This window comes from Myodes glareolus, chromosome 14 (assembly GCF_982192425.1).
Source record: "Myodes glareolus chromosome 14, mMyoGla1.1, whole genome shotgun sequence".
Classification (NCBI taxonomy): domain Eukaryota; kingdom Metazoa; phylum Chordata; class Mammalia; order Rodentia; family Cricetidae; genus Myodes; species Myodes glareolus.
The window spans coordinates 5,759,878-5,784,553 of NC_142039.1; the positions used below are offsets into that span (position 1 = coordinate 5,759,878).

General features: G+C 38.8%; 1 protein-coding gene across 1 annotated transcript in view; it reads right to left on the minus strand.

The window, feature by feature from the left end:
• The window catches only part of Myo3a (myosin IIIA), a 170,784-nt gene that overhangs the window by 105,600 nt on the left and 40,508 nt on the right, over positions 1-24,676 (minus strand). The window contains exons 6-9 of the mRNA XM_087896675.1: positions 23,448-23,593; positions 21,144-21,209; positions 17,317-17,472; positions 8,057-8,156 (exon numbers count right to left, since the gene is read on the minus strand). Of these exons, the coding sequence (XP_087752801.1) occupies positions 8,057-8,156; positions 17,317-17,472; positions 21,144-21,209; positions 23,448-23,593 (468 nt within the window). The remainder of the gene's footprint in view (positions 1-8,056; positions 8,157-17,316; positions 17,473-21,143; positions 21,210-23,447; positions 23,594-24,676) is intronic.

Consider the following 24,676-nt stretch of genomic DNA (forward strand, 5'->3'; position numbering starts at 1 on the left):
ATTTTGGAAGTATTTTGTGTTTTTTTGACATAAGATCTGTCTCACTATGCAGCCCTGGCTGACCTGGAACTCAAAGAGGTCTCACAGTCTCTGCCTCTGGAATCAGGAATTAAGGGTGTGCACTGACATGCCAATGGAAATGCCAGTTTCAAGTGTGCTTTACAAAGGGTATGCATGGTACCAGTTATATGTTGTATATTGTATCTACATACACTATGTTAACTTACATATTATATAACCTTCAAGGAAATAAGTAAGTGTAGTAGAAGAGATGAAGCAGAATCCAGAAAGAAATGACGACAGTGTGCATGTGCTGTGTCTTCTGCTTAGAGTATGTGAAATAAAAATTTCAGAAAGTAACCCTTCCAGTTGATCACATGACTTGATTTTAATAGTGTTGCAAATATGAATTGATTTTAATAGTGTTGCAATCATCATCGGCAGTCCACAACACAAAATAAAAGCAAAAGATCTGAAGTAAAAAAGGGACAAAAATACAAAGCAGATAAATGTTGTTCTATATTAATATGATGGTCAATAACATGATTGGTGAAATGTTTATAATTCACAAGCCTAGGTATTCAGAGTACTGGGAAATTTGATGGGAAAGTAGTTAGAAAGGCAAGAGAAATTTCTGCCTTACAAATGCTAAATTCAAGATCTGTGAATTTATTTGAGGAAATTGTTTATTTACCCTAAATTTACTGAATGACTATGACAGTCACCCCTCCACAAATACTTGATATACATCAACTCATTAAGAAAAATGGATTGTTTTGGAGGCTCGGGATGATATTTGCTTTCTTGCTTTTGGTCCTGCATGGAGCTATACATTATGGTGTAAACATGTCGCTTATGTCACACAGAGTGAAGGAGGTTGGGGCCAAGGATCAAGACTTCTTACTGGGCTCTATCTCTTAACATTTCCATTGTCTCCCAATGGTGGCACAGGCTGGTGATCAAACATTTAGCACTGGACCTCCAAGGGACATTCCAGATGCAAACTGTAGCGGATTGCTTCTGTTCAGACGGTCTCTGGCTTTGCTGAATTTCTGAGTATAATGCTCAGGCCTTAACCAGAAGGGTGAAAACCTAAAGCACCACTGCCCAGACAGGACAGAGGTCTTACCCTTTGTTCCGTAGAGCCACTTATCTCTTAATGACTAGATTTCCCTGGAATGTGAGGGATGAGGGGACAGGCTGAGCCAATGGTTTATTGCCTTGGACCTTGACAAGGAATGTTTGAAATATTTCTGAGGCAACAATACAGTGTCCTCAGTGTAAGTACAAGCTTTGTGACTTGAGAGAAGAACCAGGTGTAGCTTCACTCTGGCATCGCAGAGGCTTCTGTGTCCTGTCCCTGAGAGCTGATAGAGGAAGGAGATACAGACTATCTTAGAGTAAATCATAGCCTTGAGAATCCCAGAAATGACTGAGAAGAAACATTTGTAACCCAACAACTCACATTTCAGAGACCTCACTTCTTTGTCATTTGAGCTTTTAAAAAATGATAACAGATGAGAAAGGTGGAAATGTGTCATTTTAAAAATAGGAGAGATAAGAAGAGATAAAGTACAAACTAAACTGACCAAGGCAATCCTATTTTGCTTTAGTTGACTCCATTTTGTGCCCTTCACTCGACCTCTCCCAGAGAAAACCACACCTTGATGAACAGAACATTCTAGTCGAGCAGCACCTAAAGGTTCAGAAAGTCTTTGCTTCCAAGGGAGCAGGGCCCAGACAGCAACCTCCTCTGGAGCAGGCCTGAGTCAGTGACCTCTGCCAGAGCATGCCCAAAGCAGCAACCTCAGTGTGAGCAGCTCCAAGCAAGCAACCTCTGTGGGACCAGGACTAAATGACCACTTAGAGGTGCAGAGTAACCCGTGGGAGCGCTGAGTGACCTCTAGGAATACCAAATGACCTCTGAGTGACTGGAACTGTGACCCTTACTACACCACAAGGAGTAACCATCTGAGCTTTGGATCCACTGGTACCTGGAAGACTGATCACTAGAGATACAACCACAACTCCACCAATCAGAGGAAAAGATGGGTAGACAAGGTAAGAACACAGTCAATACCACAAAGAGCAAAACGACAGCAACAAAACCTAGTGGCCCTACAACAGTAAGACATGAAAACCCAAATACAGATGAAACAAAAGAAAATGACCTAAAAATAACTTTAGGAGAATGTTTGAAGCCCTTAAAGAGGAATTTAAAAAATCCCCTCAAAGAAATGGAGGAAAAGACAAGCAAAAAAATTGGAAGAATCAACAACCCCCTGAAAGGAAACCAAGAAAAAGCAATCAAACATATGAAAGAAATGACTCAAGACTTAAAAACCGAAATAGAGACAATAAAGAAAATGCAACCTGAGGGAATTATAGAAACAGAAATTATGAGAAAATGATGAGGAACCACAAAGGCAAGCATAAATAACAGAATATAAGAGATAGAAGAGAGAATCTCAAGCACTGCAGATACAATATAGGAAATAGACTCATCGGTCAAAGAAAACACTGATTCTAACAAAATCGCAACATAAAATATCCGCAAAATATGGGACACCATGAAAAGATCAAACCTAAGAACAATAGGGATAGAAGAAGCAGAAGTCCAACTCAAAAGCACGTACAGTATATTCAACAAAATCATAGAAGAAAAAATAAAGAAAAATATGCATATGAAGATACAAGAAGCTTACAGAACACCAAAAAGACCAGATAGAAAAGTTTCCTAGCCATATAATAATCAAAAGACTAAACATACAGAATAAAGAAAGAATATTAAGAACTGCAAAGGAAAAAGACCAAGTAACATATAAAGGCAGATCTATAAGAATTATACCTGACTTCTCAATGGAAGTAATGAAAGCCAGAAGATTCTGGTCAAGCATTATGCAGACATTGAGAGACCAGAAGTGTCAGCCCAGACTACTATACCTAGCAAAACTTTCAATAACCATAGACAGAGAAAACTAGAAATTCCATGACAGAACCAGATGTAACCAAGACCTAGCCACAAACCTAGCCATACACAAAGTACTAGAAGGAAAACTCCAACCCAAGGAAGTTGGCTACATCCACAAAAACACTGACAATAGATTATCTCACGGCAGCAAATCCCAAAGAAGAAAAAAAACCACACAATAACATCACCAACAATGGAAACTAAAGTAACAGGAACTAGCAATCACTGGTTATTAATACCCCTTAATATAAATGGACTCAACTCACCTATGAAGAGACACAGGCTAACAGGATACAAAAGTAGAATCCATACTTCTACTGCATACAGAAACACACCTTGAGGTCAAAGAAGACATCATTTCAGAGTAAAGGGTTGGGGAACAATTTTCCAATCAAATGGACCTAAGAAACAGGCTGGTGTAGCTTTCCTAATATCTAACAAAATAGTCTTTAAACTAAAACCAATCAAAAGAGACAAAGAAGGACATTTCATATTCACAGGAAATATCTATCAATAGGAAATCTCAATACTGAACATCTATGCCCCAAATACAAGGGCACTTTCATATGTAAAAGAAACACTACTAAAACTTAAATCACACATTAAGCCCCACACACTAATGGTGGGAGACTTCAACACTCCACTCTCACCACTGGACAGGTCTGTCAGACAGAAACTTAACAGAGAAATAAGGGAACTAACAGATGATATGGCTCAAATGGGCTTAACAGACATCTATAGAACATTCCATCCAAACATAAAAGAATATACCTTCTTCTCAGCACCTCATGAAACCGTCTCAAAAACTGACCACATACTAGGTAACAAAGCAAACCTCAACAGATACAAAAAAAATGGAATAACCCCTTGTATCTTATCAGATTACCTTGGCTTAAAATTAGAATTCAAAAACAACACTAATTTCAAAAAAGCCCACAAATACATGGAAATAAAACAATGCTGAATCATCAATTGGTCAAGAAAGAAATAAAGGGAAAAATTAAAGACTTCCTAAAATTCAATGAAAATGACCACACAACATACCCAAATTTATGAGACACAATGAAAGCAGTGTTAAGAAGAAAGTTCAAGGCACTAAATGCCTACATAAAAGAGCTGAAAAATTCCCACACTAGTGAGTTAACAGAACACCTGACATTCCAGAATAAAAAGAAGCAAACTCACCCAGGAGGACTATAGGGCAAGAAATAATAAGATTTAGAGCTGAAATCAACAAAATAGAAACAAAGAAAAGAATACAAAGAATCAATGAGACAAAAAGTTGATTCATTAAAAAAATCAACAAAATAGACAAACCTTTATCCAAACTTACCAGAAAGCAGAGACAGAATATCCAAATTAACAAAATCAGAAATAAAAATGGGGACATAACAACAGACATGGAGGAAATACAGAGAATCATTAGGCCATATTTTGAAAACCTGTACTACACAAAACTGGAAGACATAAAGGAAATGGACAATTTTCTGGATAAATATCACTTACCAAAATTAAATCAAGGCCAAATAAACAAATTAAATAGACCTATAACTTCTAAAGAAATAGAAACAGTCATCAAAAGTATCCAAACCAAAAAAAGTCCAGAGACAGATGGTTTCAGCACAGAATTCTACAAGATTTTTAAAGAACTTATACCAATAATTCTCAAATTGTTCCAATGCAATAGAAACAGAAGGACCATTACCAAACTCTTTCTATGAGGCTACAATTATCCTTATATCCAAATCACAGAAAGACATTACTAAGTAAGAGTAATCTCACAGACCAATATCACTCATGAACATTGATGCAAAAATACTCAATAAAATACTGGAAACCAAATCCAAGAACACATTAGAAAAATCATCCACCATGATCAAGTTGGCTTCATCCCAGAGATGCAGGGATGGTTCAAGAAATGAAAATCTGTCAATGTAATCCACCAATAAACAAACTGAAAGAAAAAAATGCATGATCATCTCATTAGATGTTGAAAAAGTCTTCCTGAAGTACTACATCCCTTCATGAAAAGGGTCTTTGAGTGAGCAGGGATATAAGAAACATACCCAAGCATAATAAAGACAATAACAGCAAGCCAACAGGCAACATTAAACTAAATGAAGAGAAACTCAAAGTGATCCCACTGAAATCAGGAACTAGACAAGGTTGTCCACTCTCTCCATATGTATTCAAAATAGTACTTGAGATTCTAGCTAGAGAAATAGACAACAAAAGGAGATCAAGGGGATACAAATCAGAAAAGAAGTCAAACTCTCACTATTTGCTGATGATATGATGGTTTACATAAGTGACCCCAAAAATTTTACCAAGGAACTTCTACAATTCGTAAACACCTTCAGTAATGTAGCAGGATACAAGATAAACTGGAAAAAAAGAGTAGCCCTCCTTTATGCAAATGATAAACGGGATGAGAAAGAAATTAGAGCAATATCACCTTTTACAATAGCCACAGATGACAGAAAATATCTTGGAGCAACTCTCAAAAACAAGTGGAAGACCTGTTGACAAGAACTTTAAATCTTTGAAGAACGAAATTGAAGAAGATACCGGAAAATGGAAAGATCTCTCATGTTCTTGGGTAGGTAGAATTAACATAGTGTAAATGGCAATCTTACCAAAAGCAATCTACAGATTCAAAGCAATGCTCATCAGAATTCCAGTAAAATTTTTCACAGACCTCAAGAAAAGAACAATACTCAACTTCATATGAAAGACAAAAAAAACCCCAAAAAACCAAAAACAAACAAACAAACAAACAAAATCCCAGAATAGTCAAAACAATCCTGTACAAAAAAGGAACTTCTGGAGGCATCACAATCTCTGACTTCAAACTCTACTACAGAGCTACAGTGCTGAAAACAGTTTGGTATTGGTATAAAATCAGACAGGAGGACCAATGAGGCAAATCAAAGACTCAGATATCAATCCACACACCTATGAACACCTGATTTTTGACAAAGAAACAAAAAAATATAAAATGAAAAAAAGAAAGCATATTCAACAAATGGTGCTGGATGTCAACATGTAGAAGAGTGAAAATAGATCCATATCTATCACCATGCACAAAACTCAAGTCCAAATGTATCAAAGACCTCAACATAAAGCCAGTCACACAGAACCTCATAGAAGAGAAAGTGGGAAGTACACTTGAATGCATTGACACAGGAGACCACTTCCTAAATATAACCTCAGTAGCACAGACACTGAGGGAAACAATTAATAAATGAGACCTCCTGAAACTGAGAAGCTTCTGTAAATCAAAGGACATGGTAAACAAGATAAAACGGCACCCTACAGAATGGAAAAAATTCTTCACCAACCCCACATCAGACAGAAGGTTGATCTCCAAAATATACAAAGAATTTAAGAAATTGACCATCGAAAGAACAAATAATCAATTAAGAAAAATGGAGTACAGACCTAAACTCTCAACAGAAGAATCTAAAATTCTTCTGAAAGATACTTATGGAAATGTTCAACATCCTTAGCCATCAGAAAAAATGCAAATCAAACCTACTCTGAGATTCCATCTTACACCTGTAAGAATGGCCAAGATCAAAAACTCTTGATGACAACTTATGTTGGAGAGGATGTAGGTAAAGGGAACACTTCTCCATTGCTGGTGGGAGTGCAAACTGCTACTGCCATTTTGGATTTCAATATGGTTATTTCTCAGAAAATCTGAAAACAATCCACCTCAAGATCCAGAAATACTACTTTTGGATATATACCCAAAGGATGCTCAATCGTACCACATGGACTTGTGCTCAACTATGTTCACAAGAGCATTATTGGTTATCCAGAACCTGGAAACAACATAAATGCCCCTCGACTGAAGAATGAATAAGGAAGATGTGGTACATTTACACTATGGAGTACTACACTGCAGAAAAAAATGACATCTTGAAATTTGCTGGCACATGGGTGGATCTAAAAAACATCATACTGAATGAGGCAACCCAAACACAGAAAGATAAATATCATATGCACTCACTCATAAGTGGCTTTTAGACATAAAGCAAAGAAAAAACAGCTTACAAATCACAATCCCAAAGAACCTAGACAACAATGAGGACGCTAAGACAGACATACATGGATCTAATGTACATGGGAAGTAGAAAAAGACAAGATCTTCTGAGTAAATTGGGAGCATGGGAACCATGGAAGAGGGTAGAAGGGGAGGGGAGAGAAAGGGCAGGGAGTAGAGAAAAATATATAGCTCAATAAAAACAATAAAAAAGAAAGTCTTTGCTTTAACCAACTGAGTCTATGAAACCTTTGTTAACATCAGTCTTTCAAACTTCTACCATCTGGTCACCTCTGAAATGATGCCATTTGGTCTGAGGTTTTCTAAACCCTACCCTGCCTCTCTCCTGTGTAAAGAGTCTTTGGTATAAGCTGGTTCTTGACTGCCAGTAATTAAAAGACTCTTAATCTGATCCTCCTTGAGTACCACTCCTTCTGTGTTTCATGTGGATAGGACATGAACCATACATGTTGGCTCTTGCCTACGATCGCAGCACATGGCAGGGGCAGGAGAGTTGATGCGAGGGTGAGCGCAGCCTGAGCTACATAGTAAGTTCCAAGTCAGCCATGCCTAGATAGGAAGAGCCTCTCTCAAAAGAAAAAAAAAACCCAGAAGGAGACACATACAAAGAATGAAACACACACAAACACATGCATGCATGTACATGCACATGGTGCGGGAGGAGAGAACAGATATGATATTTACAGATGGTATTTGAAGAATCTTTTTTCACATCAGTTCTAAATAAATCTAGAAGGAATGGAGAGATGACTCAGAAATTTAGAGCCCTTGTTGCTCTTCCAGCGAGCCCAGGTTCAGTTCCCTGTACCCACAAGGAAGCTCCCATCCTCCATGACTCCAGTTCCGGGGAAACCTATGCTCTCTTCTGTCCTTCTGTCCATGTCTGTACACCAGGCATGCATACAGTGAACATATATAAAACATGCAAAACACTCATATTTATTAAATACAGTAAACAATTATAAACTTTGTAAAAAATGTTAGAATATTTAAATTTAATTAAACTGGGTCCTTACCTCATCCAGAGCCTCTAGGGTTGCTAAGTCATCTACATCCTTCAGACTGGAAATGAGGGATTTGTTTAAGTTGCCTTTCTTGGTATGAATACGTTCATGTCTGTAAAGAAAATACATTACTGATTTCGGAACTAATTGCTGATCAGTGAGGAAGTAAGTAGTGAAAGTTTACTAGAAAAGACTGTCACATACTTATTTTCAGTTTTCTCCTCTGCATTAGGAAAACACAACATATTAAACTTACAGTGCCTTACAAATAATCAAAGGGTCATCATTTCTATCATGAACCCTTCTTGAGTCATTTGAAATGGGAAAGAAACGATGTATACTTGTCAAAAATATGAGGCATTATTGACATTTTTACATGTGATTGAAACTATTACAGAATGATGAGTTTGGAACACCTGAATTCACTTGGTGTCTGATTTTTTTTCTGGTGTAGTTCTAGGCCACCGGTGGTAGAAGTATGATCATTTTCAAAATTTAACAGGATTACACATTACAAAATTTTGAAATATTAAATGAGTATTTAGAAAGCTTGTTTCAGTTTTGGCCCCACGTCTCCCACCCCCAAACAAGAAGCTATCTGAAACTGTCACCTTCTAGCAAAGGAAAAATTAATTTTCTCCAATTGGGTGTCTTTGGGTATATTAGTCACACTGAACAGTTAAATCCTGTGCCAGACAATAATTGTCCATTACAAATCAAGCTCAGTGTTATTTTGTAGATCCAGGAGGTTTTATGCAAGCTGCTTAGGAAGGAAAACATCAGTAGTCCCATCTAGCTGTAATGCCCATAATCCACAACAGTGGCCAGCATGCCAAGATGAGCATGGGGGTGCAATAGTGGCAGTTGTATCTCTGGGGAAACCAACAGTTATCTAATAGGATGTAAGGCCTGCTCAACAGAAAGGAAATTATGCAGGATACTTCCTGACTCCTCTGTCAGGATTGTGCATACTTTTTCTCCACATTTGTTGAATCAAGCAAGTATTATCTTATATATCCCCCTATTATCTGAAAAGATTAATTTGTTTTGATATATTCTTTTAAAAAATGGAAAAAGAAGTCCAATTATCCTTTTAACTGAGGACAGCCTCTAGATTTCTCATCTATTATTATGAGTCCATTTAGCATAAAAACTGTTGCTGGAGAATGACAGGGAGCAGCTGGTGAAGAGCAGAGAGGTCGATATTTAGCTGGCCGAGTCCCAGCCTGCCTTTCTGTGAATGCTTTTGGTCCTGTGATGCTTTTGGTACTGGCTGTCAAAAATTTAGGCAAAATGTGGTTACAATGCTTAGGAATCCCAGATGGTGCTTAATTGTCTATAGAAAAACTTAAGCATTTGCTGGCATGGAACTCATGGCCTTGGCAATATTGTAGCACTTTTAGTATCACTGCCAGTCTCTGGGCAGAGCATCCTCCAGCAGGGCAGGTACTTTAAAGACTCTGTATCACACCTTCTCTGTTTTCCCTGCCTGGAACTGTTTCCCTTCAATGCAAGGAAAAATTCCACTTCACAGGTAGGCCTAGATACACTCACCCTGTGGAGTTGTTAGAGAACTTGACAGAGTTCTCACATTTAGTTAAGTGGATATATGCTCATAATTTCACTAAGAGTGAAAACTTAGTTTCATGCACACTCCTGTCTGTGGAGTCAAAGATGTGAACGATAACTGGTGGCTTGGGTTTTTATCCTTAGCTTTAACATGGTAGTGTGCTTGCTGAAGTAAACTGAATGCTCTGTTGTTGAAGTAGGCAAATGTCACAAATGTTTTCTAAACAACAAGGTATCATACTGAGTATTGTTTAAAATGAATACCTAGTTTTTCACAAGATGATTCAAATGTTTCAGTTTTCTTGCATTACTGAGTATCTTATTAACTATGACTATTTATAGTTATGGTCAATGTAATGTCCCCAGCATCAAGCCATTTTAAAAATATGTGTTCACTGATCTGTCACAGTTTGCTACATACCAAGTGTTATGTAGCAGAACTGTATGAAAATTAAAGTATTTCAAAATCTACATGAAAGAGAGTGACCTACAGATTTTTCAGCATGACTTTCTTTTGAACCTTTTCCTATCTATGCTGTTTGAACACAAATCCAAGCATGTAGTTTAATCCAATCCATATTTATTTATACCTCATTATGTTGAAAGCATTGAATGAAGTGTGGTTCTACTCAGTGAAGTTCAAGTGTATGAACTATACAAATACAAATATAAAACACACAAGACCTGCAGCAAGTGTCAAGTCAGAAACAATACATAATTGTTACAGAAATTACAAGGAGAAGATGATTGAATACATTCTGGTACTGAGTAGGGTACTAAGATATCATATCTAGGTTTAAGTTGAACTAAGATTCTAGCAACTTGTGGGTGTGAATGTGTGGGTGAATGGCGGCTGGTAGTTCTGAAAGACCAGCATGTGTAGAGCATGTACCTTAGTGGTGATCTGTTACACACAGAAGGTGAGGCTGTAGAGTATTTAAGAGTGGATGCCAGGGAAATTAGATCAGGGGAGGCCATGACTATGATGAGCACAGGAGTCTCGAAAGTGTTTAGGTTCAAAATATCCAGAGGCAAAACATGCTCCCTCCTTTAAAAAACCCGAAACTCCTCAGTGTTTCCTGCCTCGTTGACCACCCATCTAACTGTAAGCACCAGAATTCTCTACCTCTCACCCCGTACCAGTGACATCACCAAGTCACAACACTTGAACCCCTTAACATTCTCCAAGTCTCCATCTTTTCTGTATCCACTGTGATGATGGTGCTGTTGACTGAGGTGTGGTGCCGGTGAAGGCAGAGGGAAAATCAGGTGTCAGGAAAAGTACGGAGAAAAGTATTTCAAAGAGAGGAAAGAAGAGCTAAAGGATTCAGAAAACAGGATAGAGTGAATGTAGTCAGGCAACTGAGCAGGAAAACTAGGGCATGTTACTTTCAGGAGACCAATCCAACATGAATAAAGAAGAGTTCTGCATGCTTAGATTTCCATTGAGAAGATGACACTAAAGTGTACTAGGAAGGCGTCTTAGAAGAAACAATTTAGGACATAAGATTTCCTATTCCACTTTTCTCAGGTTTGGTAGGTTGTCTCTCCTCTCTCCTGGTGTTGATTGTTTTGGTTTTGCTTTGTTTTCTATGCAAAAGCTTCTAATTTTATATAACCCCCCTTTTCAATTCTTGGTAAGATTCCCTGTGCTATTTTTAGAAGATTTGCAAATTTGGGTTTTTCCCCTTTCCTTGGTTAGGTTTATGCCCAGGTGTTTTATTTTTACATCTTGAAACTATTATGAATGGGAGTTTATTCCTGATTTCTCTCTTACCAAGCACACTGCTGATATGAAGAAACGTTACTGAGTTTGGTTTGTTGATTTTTGTATAGTGCAACTTTTTTTTTTTTGACAGGGTTTCTCTGTAGCTTTGGTGCCTGTCCTGGAACTAGATCTTGTAGACCAGGCTGGCCTCAAACTCACAGAGATCCGCCTGCCTCTGTCTCCCGAGTTCTGGGATTAAAGGCGTGCGCCACCACTGCCCAGCTGCATCTTCTATTTATATACCTTTTATTCTAATTTTCTTGCTCTTACTGTTTTAGTTAAAACTTTGAATACTATATTGAATAAGAGTAATGATGAGACTAGGCACAAATGTTATTCCTGAATTTAGAAGAAATGCGTTTCACATTTTCCCACTTAGAATAATGTTGGCTGTAGGTTTGTTAAACATATCCTTTGTCACACTGAGGGGTGGTCCTACCTTTCCTATGTTCTTCTGGATTTTTATCATGAAATGCTGTTGAGATTTGCCAAAGGCCCTTATCTGCATATGTTGAGATGATCGCAAGAATTTTTTTATGTCTGTTTATGTATTACATTTGTTGATTTGATTTGCATATGTCAAAGCAAACTTACATCTTTGGTTGAAACCAAGTTCTTCAGCTTCCTTCCTTCCTTCCTTCCTTCCTTCCTTCCTTCCTTCCTTCCTTCCTTCCTTCGTTTCTTCCTTCCATCCTTTTTTTCTTTCTTTCTTTCCTTTTGTGCTGTTCATGCCCAGGGGATTTATAGCAAAGTCTTCCCTTTTCCTTTCCTTTCTGATAAAAGTAAAAATAATCTTGCCCCCCCCACTTATTCCAGATAGAGGTGCAACCATTTTATTAATTGTTCTGAATTGCCAGCCTTTGGTTTTGTGCATATCCTGTTTTCAATGTCACTGGTTTCTGCAGTACTTTGTAATCATGTATTCTCTTCAGCACACTTTAATATTAGTTTGCCTTTGTAGTTATCCATAGTAGAAGCTTAGATGACTGGATTTTAGATACTTGTTTCTATTTCAGGCTTTCAGTGTAACGAGTTCTTGATCTCAATCTGCCAATCATCTCTGAGGCTGCACTAATGCTTGTTCTGTTTCATCCCGCTTGGTTGTCACTGTATGTGTTTCCCTTTCACTTAGGTCTGGCATTTGTTTTGCTTGATAACCAGATATGATGCATTATGTAAAAAGAGCACCCATGAACTGACCTTTGTTAGCATGGGGGGAGGGTGTGAGAATCAGCAAAGCATGCAGTGATCTCTGTGCTGATCCAGTCTGAGCCTCCGAATGAATCAGGGCATCCGCCCTGGGAATTTAGCAAGCACTTATGATTCCCTTACTTCTTACCTCCCCTCCAGTCTTGAGAGGACAGGATGACTGGAGGGGGTTGGAGTTCGATTATTTCCCTTTGCCCAGGTTGGGGAAGCTTGAGGATCCCAAGTCTCAATGGCCCAGACTTTGGTCAATACATCCTCTTGAATTTGTTTTTCTCTCCCTCTGTTTTCCAGTATTTACTTGAGAACCTGTTTGATCTCCTAGAAGTGAAACAGAAGTGTGGGAGTTTCTTGGGACTATGATCCCTGCTGTTTTAAAACTCCCTAACTCACGCAAATGGGGTTTCCAGAAATTCACTGAACACTGACCCACTTATCCCAGCCCACTTCTAGAAGAGGCATATATTCACAAGTTCCTGCTAACCTGTGGAAGTCTGCAGGTGGCAGCTCACCTTATAATCTTCTGTGATAGACTCAAGAATTGGTGACTATTTTGTCTGATGCCTCCTAGCTAGCTGCTAGGTGGAGTGATGACTCTGAGCGCCCGTACATATTAAACTGGAAGCTTAATGGTGTAAGTTTTTAAAGAAGTTGTGTTTGTGAACGTATTGGGAACAATGACAAGAAGACTAGCAGAGATGACTGTTATTCTGTGCTTATAAGTTCAAGGGGAACAGGATATGGTTGACTTGTAAGACATCCTCTTCTTTACTAGCGTGTCTAAATTACTGCAAACAATGAGGATAGTCTTTTGAAACACGAGTCAAAAATGTCACTCAGGTCAGTATTCTTAGGTGTCACACAAAGAAAAGTTCCTCTGCCTGACTCCAACCCTACTCCATTGTTCCTCCTGCCTTCTACCGTTTTTATTCTTGTTTCTTTTATTATTGAGATTATAATATAATTATACCATTAGTCCTTCCTTTCCCTCTCTCCATGCCTTTTCCTATAGTCCTCTTTGTTCACTTTCAAAGTTATCTGTCTTCAATCTTAGCAGTCTCCGTATGCACTGTACTCCAGCCTTGTGGTTCTGTGCTGCAATGTCTCGAACACACAGAACACTCTTGCATCAGAGGCTCCGCTGTGACTTTCTGCTGCCCAGATAGAGTCATATGACATATACCACCCTAGGAGCAGGGGTCCAAGCTGACCACTTTAACACTGGCATCATGCTCCCCACCTCTAGGACACTCAGTCCTTTTTACTGCCATATTTTGTTTTAAATTAGTGTGTATATTATCTCATGTATTATATACATTGTTTGAGGCTTCCCATAGGCACTTAAGCCATACCAAACAGAGTTGTTTTGTTACAATTTCTGACTGATAATCCCACATCTTCCTTGAGCAGATTCTTGTGTATGGTGAGTGACCAAAATATATTTCTTGGGAAAACAGGCAAATATTTTACTTATAGTAAATGTTCATTACTGGAGTACTGAAGACAACTCATTTTCATTTTTTTAAAAAATTCTTTTTCGTGAACCATTTAAATACTCAAATAGAATGTAAATGTATATTTCAGGATGATTTTATACTTTTAATATCTTTTTCTTCTGGACCTTGTTTCATAGAACTGATTGACATTCTTGTTACTTTATTAAATGTTTGTTTTCTTTAAGGCTCAGAGGAAGCAGAGCTAAACTCCTTCTGTAAGACTTCCGTCCTCTTGTGAAAAGTACATCTTGTGAACCAGACCTTACTTCCCATTTACTCTGTAATACTGGAGAGACATGACTCCAGACTATAACTAATTCCTTTGGCTGTCAAAGGTCACCCACACCCTCAGGGGTAGTTATTATAGTTCCGTGTGTATTTCAGTTTTACACACTGAAAAATGAAATAACCCCTGATGCCCTGAAGATAAATTTCATCTTTACTATTTAGCGGCATGACTGTAAAGGAACAGCTTTGTTTGCTTTTACTTTGGTTAAAAATACTCATGTAAATAGCAACTTCTATCATCTAAGGTGATCTGGGAGCCACCGGGGTAGAAGAGCAATCCTTGTCAAACAGAAATCTCATCAACGCTTTTGTGTTGGTTTCTTGATCCATCTTTACATTTCAGTAACAGAGACAACTGTTAGTGCCAGTGGGATTCAGACTCCCACAGATGTGCCCTGGAAGACTGCTTTTTCACTCCTCTGCTTCTTAGCTCCTTTGGCTTAAGTGTGTTACTTCGAATTGATGGTGGAAAAGAACACAACACCAGCCTAGCTGGATTTCTAGAGCAACCTGACAAGCAGAGTAATTGATGGTATAATTGCCCACTCTCTACTAAAGTTTTATGTGCCCTCTCCATTCACAGAGACCTAATACTTCTTCATAGATGAACTTCTATCTGGTATGAAGAGATAAATATATGTTCATCAAACTTGCAACTGGGCTGAAGGGAGGATGTGGTTGGAAAGGTACGTATAAAAGCATGAAAACTGGAACCCCCAGACTGACCATAGTTCATATTTCATTGAGTAATTACAATCAAGAAATTAATTATCTCATTGTTTTTGTAAAGTTACTGTTTACGTCTTTCTTGTTCCAATGGAGGAACTTGCCCTACCTTGAGTATGACCAAGTCTTTAGCTGTGTGCTCACTTCCTCGATGCCCTGCTCTGACCATCTCCTCTCCAGGGTTTGGCTAGCCCAGTCCTGCTCTGACCATCTCCTCTCCTGGGTTTGGCTAGCCCAGTCCTTCCATCAGCATCCAGTACTCTAAGACCTCTCACTTGTAAAAGCTGTGTCCTTGGATCCCCTTCTTTCCAACTTCTCCTCCTCCTCACCCCTCTACAGCTCTATTCTAAGCAAGTCCACATTCCTGTATCTTTATCTCATTATTTTCCTTTGTTTCTTCCCATTCTGGTGAGGTGGTGCTTGACAGAATCATTAGAAGACTCCATGTTTGTCACTATTGGCAAAGGCGACTTTCTCTTCTATTAAGACTTTCATGATTTGTGAGAGACCACATTTCTCTTAGGTTCTCCTCCAAGAAACACAGTCCTCCATTTCCCAGCTCTTTTCTTACCTCCAAGTATGGGTTTCTCCAAGAATACCACCTCCAGTTTTCACTTTTGATTGTTGACACCCACTCAGTAAGCTCATTCAATGCTATGCCATCAAACACAAGTGACTCAAAGTCATCTCCAATGTGAATCTCATTCCTCAAAGTACAGACTACTTATATCAGACTGCCTGCTCTACACTGATACTTACTTGGCATGTTAAATTCATTATGCCTCTAGCAGAATACACAACTACCTTCTACACTATGTGAATAAACACAAGGCATTACACTACCATCCATGGTTTGGGAATACCACCAACATTATAGTTGGACAGCCTAGGTGATACATTTTATATATATAACTTGTTTTATATATAATACATCATGTGTACCATGTTTGTGTAACTCCCACATACATATGGCTCTTTATAGACACAGGTTTTGAATTCATAGATTCAATCAATCCAAATTGAAAATATTTTGAAAAATGGCATTTGCACAGAACTTGTATTAATAGTTTTTCATGTAATCATTTCTTAATGGATATAGTATAACAACCATTACTTAGCATTTATATGTATTAGAACCTAGAGTTCATTTAAATATATAGGAGGTGGTACATAGATTATTTATTACATAAGGGAGTTGAGTGTCCAAGAACTTTGTTGCCTGTGAAGACCCCCATAATTCATTCCCTGTGAATGTCATGGTAAAGAACGCAGATGCTCAATAAAAGTACCAGACTGTGAGGTCATGCTAAGTGTGGCTTGAGCAGGATGCAGTTTCCCTAGATATCAAAAGAAGGAACCACATGAAAACCTACTTTCCAGAAATAATAACCTAAGCTTATATGATGATTCTTTGGAAATTCAAATGGTGTTGTGGATTCAGAACGAGATCTTAAGGCCAGTGTCATCTGCATCCAATGTCTCCGCACTGTGGCATCTGTTGCGTGAGCTTAAGTGCCCTGCACTCAGTTTCCTCCAGTAGCGATCAACATAGGCCTTTTATTACTTCCTATTGATTTCCCTGCTTTCTTAGCTCATGGTTCTGTTTTGTAAAATTAAAATCCTTTCTGTGTCACTTTATACAGCACAAAGTCCCACAGCTGATAAACAGCTGGAAGCCCAGACCAGGCACTGTAGCACCAAATGGCGGAACAAGTTTAAGTTTATCTTTCATTTGTAGATCCTTTGACATTTGTCTCAAAGTTGTCTGATTTGCTACCTTCAGCTGCATCTACGAGTCAAGAGGGACAATTAACATAGTGCCCCAAAGACAGGTAGGCAGCATTTTGGGGCTAAGCAACAACTATGTATCAATAAGCAAAACCTCGTATGTAGTCCCGTTTGTTTCCACAAAATTATATGCAGAATAATGATTTATACACATTATTGTTAATCAACATATATGATAGTGCCATTTATCTGTTATAAATTATGATTTTTGTTCTGATAAAGTCATTTTAAAATGCTGCCAGAATTATCAACAATATGGGGGATGGGACCTGGACTCAACAAGTGACATTTGCTTTCCATGTAAATATCCCATTAAATTCAAGTCACCCTGAGAACGTATGAGTTCTTTTATTGTAGCAACTATTGCATAGCAAACCTTTATGGAATCTTAAGACACTTTGCTTTTGAAACCTGAGATACCGCTTAGTTACCTGGCCTTTTCTGTGCTTCCCAAGGACTGATGAATGTCAATGAATTCCATTAGTTGTTTTTGCAGCATTGCATCTTTGCCCTCGATCTGCGTAATGAATTGATGCTTCAGAAGGTCCGACACTGTTGGACGCTTTTCATAATCTTTGGTCAGGCATCTGTATTGGCAAAAAGGAATATATTACTATTAAGTAAGTTAGAGTTTTGAAATTATCATTCAGATTTTTAAAAACTTCTATTCAGACTTGATGCTTCTCCAAATGTCAATTCAAAGCACATCTCAAAAACATGAGATGGCAATGTGATACATGTTTACAACAGTGCCCATGTCTGTAAGGGATCATACTGCAGTAATGCCACAGGTTACCCAATACCACTTCCGTTCATTTCCCAGCAAGCAGTGCTGCATAGTGATAATCAAACTCTGTCTCCATTTCAAAGTCTCCTTTCCAAGTCATTCAAGATTGGAAGCCTTAATGTTTATATAAAATTAACACAAACTCTTACATTTCATTTCGCTATGCATTTAAGACTTTTTAATCAATATATTTCTGGTAACTCAATAAAAAGGATTTCATGCCAGTAGGTATTTCAGGAGGTCATGTGGCAGATTTTCCAATGAGCACTAACACACTTGTGGACAGGATCAACCATGACATATTCATGAGGAAGGACAAGGTTAGTAAACACTTTTGCCTAGGATGGTATCACAAAAAAAATTTGAATAAACGTAGAATGTTTATTCAGCTTTGGCAGCTGTCTTCAAATATTTGTAAGAAGGATTTGACCAGTTTTTAGTGGTCACTGAGGGCTAAAATCCCTTGATTGATTGGTAGAGAAGATTCCAGGTCAGTGTGACTTTCTCGTGCTTGTCAAGGTAGGGATGCATTGTACTGAAAGCATACTGGTCATGAGGGTTACAAGCACCACATGAATGGCTCAATGTGCTCTATAGTATCTTGACCCTGACATATAGTATGGTGAAAAATTGGACCATTATCTGGGGATATCAACATAAATCAATAAGAAAAAACAAGCAAACAGAAGCTGGGTCTGATGGTACAGGATCAAAATCATAGGACTTCAGTCAGGTTGCAGAGTTTAGGACCATACTGGGTAACTTAAGCACAAACAAAAAATATAATACAAATGGACTGGAGAATGTAGTTCAGTGGAGGAGCATTTTCTTAGGACATGTGAGGCCCTAAATTCAACTGCAGTGCCTCAAAACAAGAAGAAAAGGAAGAGGAGGAGGGAAGAAGGAGGAACAGGAGGAGGAAGAGAAAGGGGAGCAAGGGTTTAAAGAGGAGAAGGAGGGGAATGACAGCAAAGAGGAGGAGGAGCAGCAGCTGCCAGCCAGTCCTTGGCTCAGTCGGTGCCATCAGTAATCAGCATCATTGATTCTCCCAGGTTGATTATTTGACAACTTATTTCATTGAGCTAACCAAAAGCCTTCCCTAGGGATGCTAAAATACGCTGTGGGATGAGGTTGGTGCTGTCTAGAAACTATAACAGGTGCTCTTCGGCTTCATTTGATTGAACAGAGAGAAGCAGTTTTTACATCTATAGCACTTTTGCGTATGTACTAAGAAGAGTGACAGATTTTATTCAAGCTCAGCTTTGCCAAATAGCCGATGCCTATCTGGCTCTGCTAGACTCAGAAGTGGCAGTGACAGGGAAGGCGACCGTGTTCTAGGGCTGCTTATTGTCCAGCTAGACAGAAGGACATCAGAAACGGTAAGCCCAATAGAATTGGAAATGTGACCACTGGGAGAGGAAGAGAACAGCACACAGGATGGACTACTAATCGCCTGGGGAAGATGGGCAGTGAGTTTCAGGAGGGAACTGAGAATTGAGTCAGCCAAGCTGGATCCACTGAGACTTGTAGACTGGATGATGATGTGGGACATATCAGCCATGTCAGTGGTTTCCCCAGAGATTTGAGGAATGCATAGCAAATGCTTATGGTATCTTGGCCATGGAATCTTAAAAATTATCAAACCCTTTTGAGTTGCCACAAACGTTTTGTTTCTCTTTTTTATTTTTTTTAATTTATTAGATTTTTTTTAAAAAATACCAATCCAAGTTCCCACCCCCTTCCCTCCTCCCACTCCCTTCTTTTATTTTATTTTTTAAAAAAGCAAACAAACTATCTTTTATCATTTTGCAATTCCAGTTCCCACTCCTCAGAGAGGGCAAGGCCATTGCTTTGGGAAGGTCCAAGGCCCTCCCTGCTATACCAAGGCTGAACAAGTTAACCATCCAAAAAGAATGGGTTCCAGAAAAGCCAAAACAAGCAGTAGGGATAAATCCTGTTGCCAATGCCAGTGTCCCCGCAGTCTGCTCCAGCCATACAACTGTCACCCATATTCAGAGGGACTAGTTTGGTCTTATGCTGGTTCCTTCCTTGTCTAGCTGGAGTTGGTGACCTCCCATTAGCTCAGATAAGCTGTTTCAGTGGGTGACTCCTTCATGGTCTTGACCTTTTGGCTCATATTCTCACTCCTCCCACTCTTAAACTGAACTTTGGGAACTCAGTCCAGTGCTCCCCTGCAGGTCTCTGCCTCTGTTTCCATCAGTTGCTGGATGAAGGTTCTATGGTGATGTTTAAGATATTTATCAGTCTGACTACAGGGCAAGGTCAGTTTGGGCACCCTGTCCTCTATTGCTTAGGGTCTTAGCTGGGGTCATCCTTGTGAATTCCTGGGAATTTCTCTAGTGTCAGGTTTCTTGCTAACCCCATAATAGTTCCCTCAATCAAGGTATCTCTTACCTTGCTCTCATCTCTGTCCTTTCTCCATCTCGACTATCCCATTCGCTCAAGTTCTCCTCCTGGCTCCCATTCTCCCCTCCTCCTCCCCTTCTGCCCTCACTTTTCCCACTACCACCATGCTCCCAATTTTGCCAGGCGATCTTGTCTATTTTTCATTTCTAGGTGAATCTATATGTGTTTTTCTTAGGGTCCACCTTATTATTTATCTTCTCTGGGGTCATGGACTATAGGCTCCAGCAACAGCAATGTGCCCTGGCTGCATTTGCAGAGTGGATTAGCACATAAGATCATCATCCTTCCTCCCGTTCACAACAAGGAGTCATTGCTTACCTTCTTTCTTTAAGGTAAGAACAGTAGAAATCATGGAAAAGTTCAGTGGATCTGATTTTTCTAAATGGCTGATTCACTTCTAATTGTGTAGAGACAAATCACTTCTTTTAAACAGCTATCAAATGACCTTGTTCTCCGAATTCCAAAGGCATAAGCTTTTGATAAACAGGATCTTTAGGTGCACTGATTACAATGAAATATATCCGGGTGTTCAGTAAGAACCAGTGATGCAGACAAATGAAGGGTTAAATAACTGACTGCATAGGTAATAGATGTGAGCTGGTGGGAGCAGCAGAGGGCAACGCTACAAAGGCAGTTGGACAGATGAACATGTTCCCGGATGATAAAGGGTCCTTGGAAGCCTGGTTCCAGAGAGGTGAATGAACTTGACCCAGAGATCATTATTTAAGCAGGAGTAAATTCCTTGAACCCTTAACAGATAATACAAGTTCTCCCTCCCTCCCTCCCTCCCTCCCTCCCTCCCTCCCTCCCTCCCTCCCTCTTTCTTTCTTTCTTTCTTTCTTTCTTTCTTTCTTTCTTTCTTTCTTTCTTTCTTTCTTTCTTTCTTTCTTTCGAAATGGTAGAGACTTCTGAAGACCCTTGGAGCTGCTTAACAGTTAAGAAAGAAGAGGAGGATTCAGATGCCAGGGGCCTCCGTTCACAGCATCCAAAGCCACAGCAGGCTGGTATTCCTGTAGTTTTATCTCAGACTCTCTTGCTACTCACTTGCTAATGAAGTCATTGAACTCTGCCGACCATAGCTCCGGCTGCCTCAGTTTAGGGGGGGGATTCCTGGAAAGTAAGAATCAAGGTTGGAAGTCTGACACTGATCAGATGGGGTACTATGAAAGCAGCCTGAGACCCAAGAATTACTGTGGTCCCAGATTCTGCCCAGACCATCAAAGATTACCCCCTTTCCCATTTCCAAGAAAGGTAATTAGCTATTCATCATTCTTTATATAAAATGACAGCTAGGAAGTTTCTCTGAAAGCATTTAATGTATAACCCATTTTCCTGTTATTATGCTTATTATTTTCTCCCAAAGACTCATCTGGCTTTTACCTGAAATCCCTAGGAGAAAATGCCAACACTTATCAAACACTGGGGAAAGAGTTTTCTCTCTGAGGTCTACAGAAGTCCCCAAGGAACAACCGTGGTGCACAGAGGTGCACTGGAGCAGGTAGCAGGCTGCAGCACGAAGGGCACAATGCCTCCTGGTGCTGCTCCTTTGTTTCTAGAAACACGGCAGAAAGCACGGGTTTGGGTGTGACAAAAGCGAAGAACTGGAAAATACCATTAGAGACAGAGCTCTGAATGCCACTTAAAAGATTTTGCTATTAATTCCTTTTGTCTATTAAGCTGAACAAATCTCTCCTTTTTGGTGCATCTGTGTACACAAAGAAGCAGCACTTGACAGTGAGGCTGCCGTGCCTCTGTAATCAAGCAACATTGATCAACCATGATGGCTAAATTTGCTGAAGTGCCGCTTTATGTTAATTCTAACAGCTCTTTGTTTCCATTAGGGGATGAAAATACTTTGTCTTCAGTCCTGCATTGCTCCTTAAACAGCTTATAATGAAATTAATGTACAGTCGGTACAGGCTCATTAACGTCAACCGCAGCTACACATGTAACGGGATCACATCAAAGCGCCTTTCAGTCCCAAGGACTAAAATTGCTGAACTGCACTTTTAAAAAATTGCTTTTCTTCAGTCAATAATTTTATTTTGTTTCTTGTCCACTGAAAATTTCTGTGGTGAGCTCTATTGGATTGCTTTGTGTATAGCGAGGTTTGATAATTTCACAATACTCAGAACTGTAGCTTTTCAGATTCGCCCTTTCGTTATATTTCTTCAACCAGTGCTCTCAGGGTTCCATTTTAAAGCCACACTAGCAGCAGAAATAATAGGAAACAATTAGTACGAAGCACTTTGCAGAACACTGGGTAGACTAAGTGTCAGCCTGGAACAACTGATCAGTGTTCTTCCTGTTTGTTTTCTTATTATCAAGATGATAACACGGGGTTAAACATGTTGGTTTATAACAAAATTAAAGTGGTCTTGGGCATATATAGTTTCACCTTATATACTGAATGACTATAGAAGTTAGAAAAAGCATATTTCTGCTATTTTTGAAATTTTAATGGAATGTTTTTAAGCGTGTATACAGAGGAATTTCTCTTTCTTCTAATTTGTTTCTATCCCATGTCAAAAAAAAAAAACCCAGCATGTTTTATAATTGAGATACTGGATATTGAAAAAACAGAATGATGTAAATATTATAATTCAGAGCTACTACACAGGAAATTTCAAAGTAATAAACAACTTGTAATGTGTGTTGCTAGAAACATTTAATTATACATAAACAATTCCAAAGGGATCCACTTGAGAATGAATAAGCATGGTGGCATTATTTCTTTAGGCTTACAGCATTCAGTGCCCCACCTCCTACTCCAGGTATGTCTTCACATGTTGAAATCACAACCTTTGATTAACAGAGTGTGTAATTATTGACTATCATGTACCACATTCTCTGTCCCCCTGACAATACAAGCTCTCTCTGTGTTTTCCTTAGAATTAAGGGATCAGGAAAAATCTTTAAGGTCTTTAAGAATAGGTCACCTATAATTAAGATGGACAGTCTTTTTTCATATTGGTTTTCTGAGACATCTAGAACTTATCAGTATATATTTTAAAATAATAGAGAAATTAGCCAGCTGTAGTGGTGCAAGCTGGCAGGTATATATTGAAGATAAAAAGACCAAATGGTCAGTTAAAGGGTAGCTAAGGCTACACCTTTAAGGTGGCCATTGTAGTGTATATCTGTAAGCCCACCAATAGAGATGAAGGAAGAAGATCTGAAATTTAAAGCCAGCTTTACCTATATAGTGAATTCAAAGACAACTTAGGTTACATGAAATTTTGTCTTTAAACTTTCCAGCACACTTCTGAGTATTTCCATGATGAGAAATCAGTTGCAAGAAAAAGAAAGAAAATGGGTCACAGATCTTGAACCTGCTGGTCACCTGACCTTGGTATTTTGAAGAGTGCTCTCATGGGATGCAGCTCAGCCAGTGGAGGGTCTCCATCACCAAGCTCAATAGCTGTGATACCCAGGGACCATGTGTCACATCTAGCATCATAAGTGGTATCTAATTGCTGTTCACATGCAATCACCTAGAAGACAAGAGCAGAAAGGTAAAGTGTCAAGGTTTCAACAAGTGAAATGTTCAGAGAAGAGTCCAAGTGTTTAAACTGGTTAAGTTGAAAGATAAAGACAAAAAGCAATATTTCGAAGGAAAAGGAATCATATAAATCATAATATTTTTATTCTGAGCATAGATAATAAAATAGCAGGTTTGCAGATATATGAAGAAAAGGCCTATGACAAGAAATACTTTAGAAACTATATCAAAAAGAAGAAAGAAATGGTGCCCTGTGTGGAATGGGATCAAACACACAGCTAATGACTGTCAGATACTTGTTTAATAAAAAGCTGAGGAGGGTAGGTGGCAGTCATCCAGCAGCAAAGAAAAATAGATCTCAGAGAACTGAAAGTGAAGGAATCAAGGGAAATAAACTTGAGGGCAGTTTAATTAAATAGCCTTTAACCTTACTGGCAATTAGAATGCAAAAGCACCTTGGGTTGAATGAGAAAAATTTGGAAGAATGCAAATGGCTAAAACCATTAATAAGAAAAAGTCAGCTCAATAAAAATAAACACCGATGGAAAGATACAATGGCTTATTGAATCATACTAAATTTTTAAATTGCAGTCAACTGCCACTAACCAAATGTGACAGTCAAAAGAATAAGGGGAGGAGACTGATCTTGCAATATTGTAATAAGATATTATACAGAAAATCATTGTATTAATTTCCTTTATAACATTTCTAAATGTGTAAGAAGCCTATAAATCAATGGCTATCAACCTTCCTAATGCTGTCATCCCTTAATACAATTCCTCATGTTGTGCTGACCCTCAACTATAAAATCATTTCATTGTTACTTCATAATTGTAATTTGGTACTGTTATGGACTATAATGCAAATATCTGGTATGCAGAATATCTGATATGCCATCCCCTGATGTAGGGTTCCAGTCTGTATGGTGTGAATATGTTTTATTACCATTGCTTAATAAAGAAGACACTTTGGCCTATGGCAGGGCAGAATAGAGCCAGGTGGGAAAACTGAATAGTAATACAGAAAGTGCAGATAGAGTCCAGGAGACACCATGTAGCTGCAGAAGGAGAAAGAC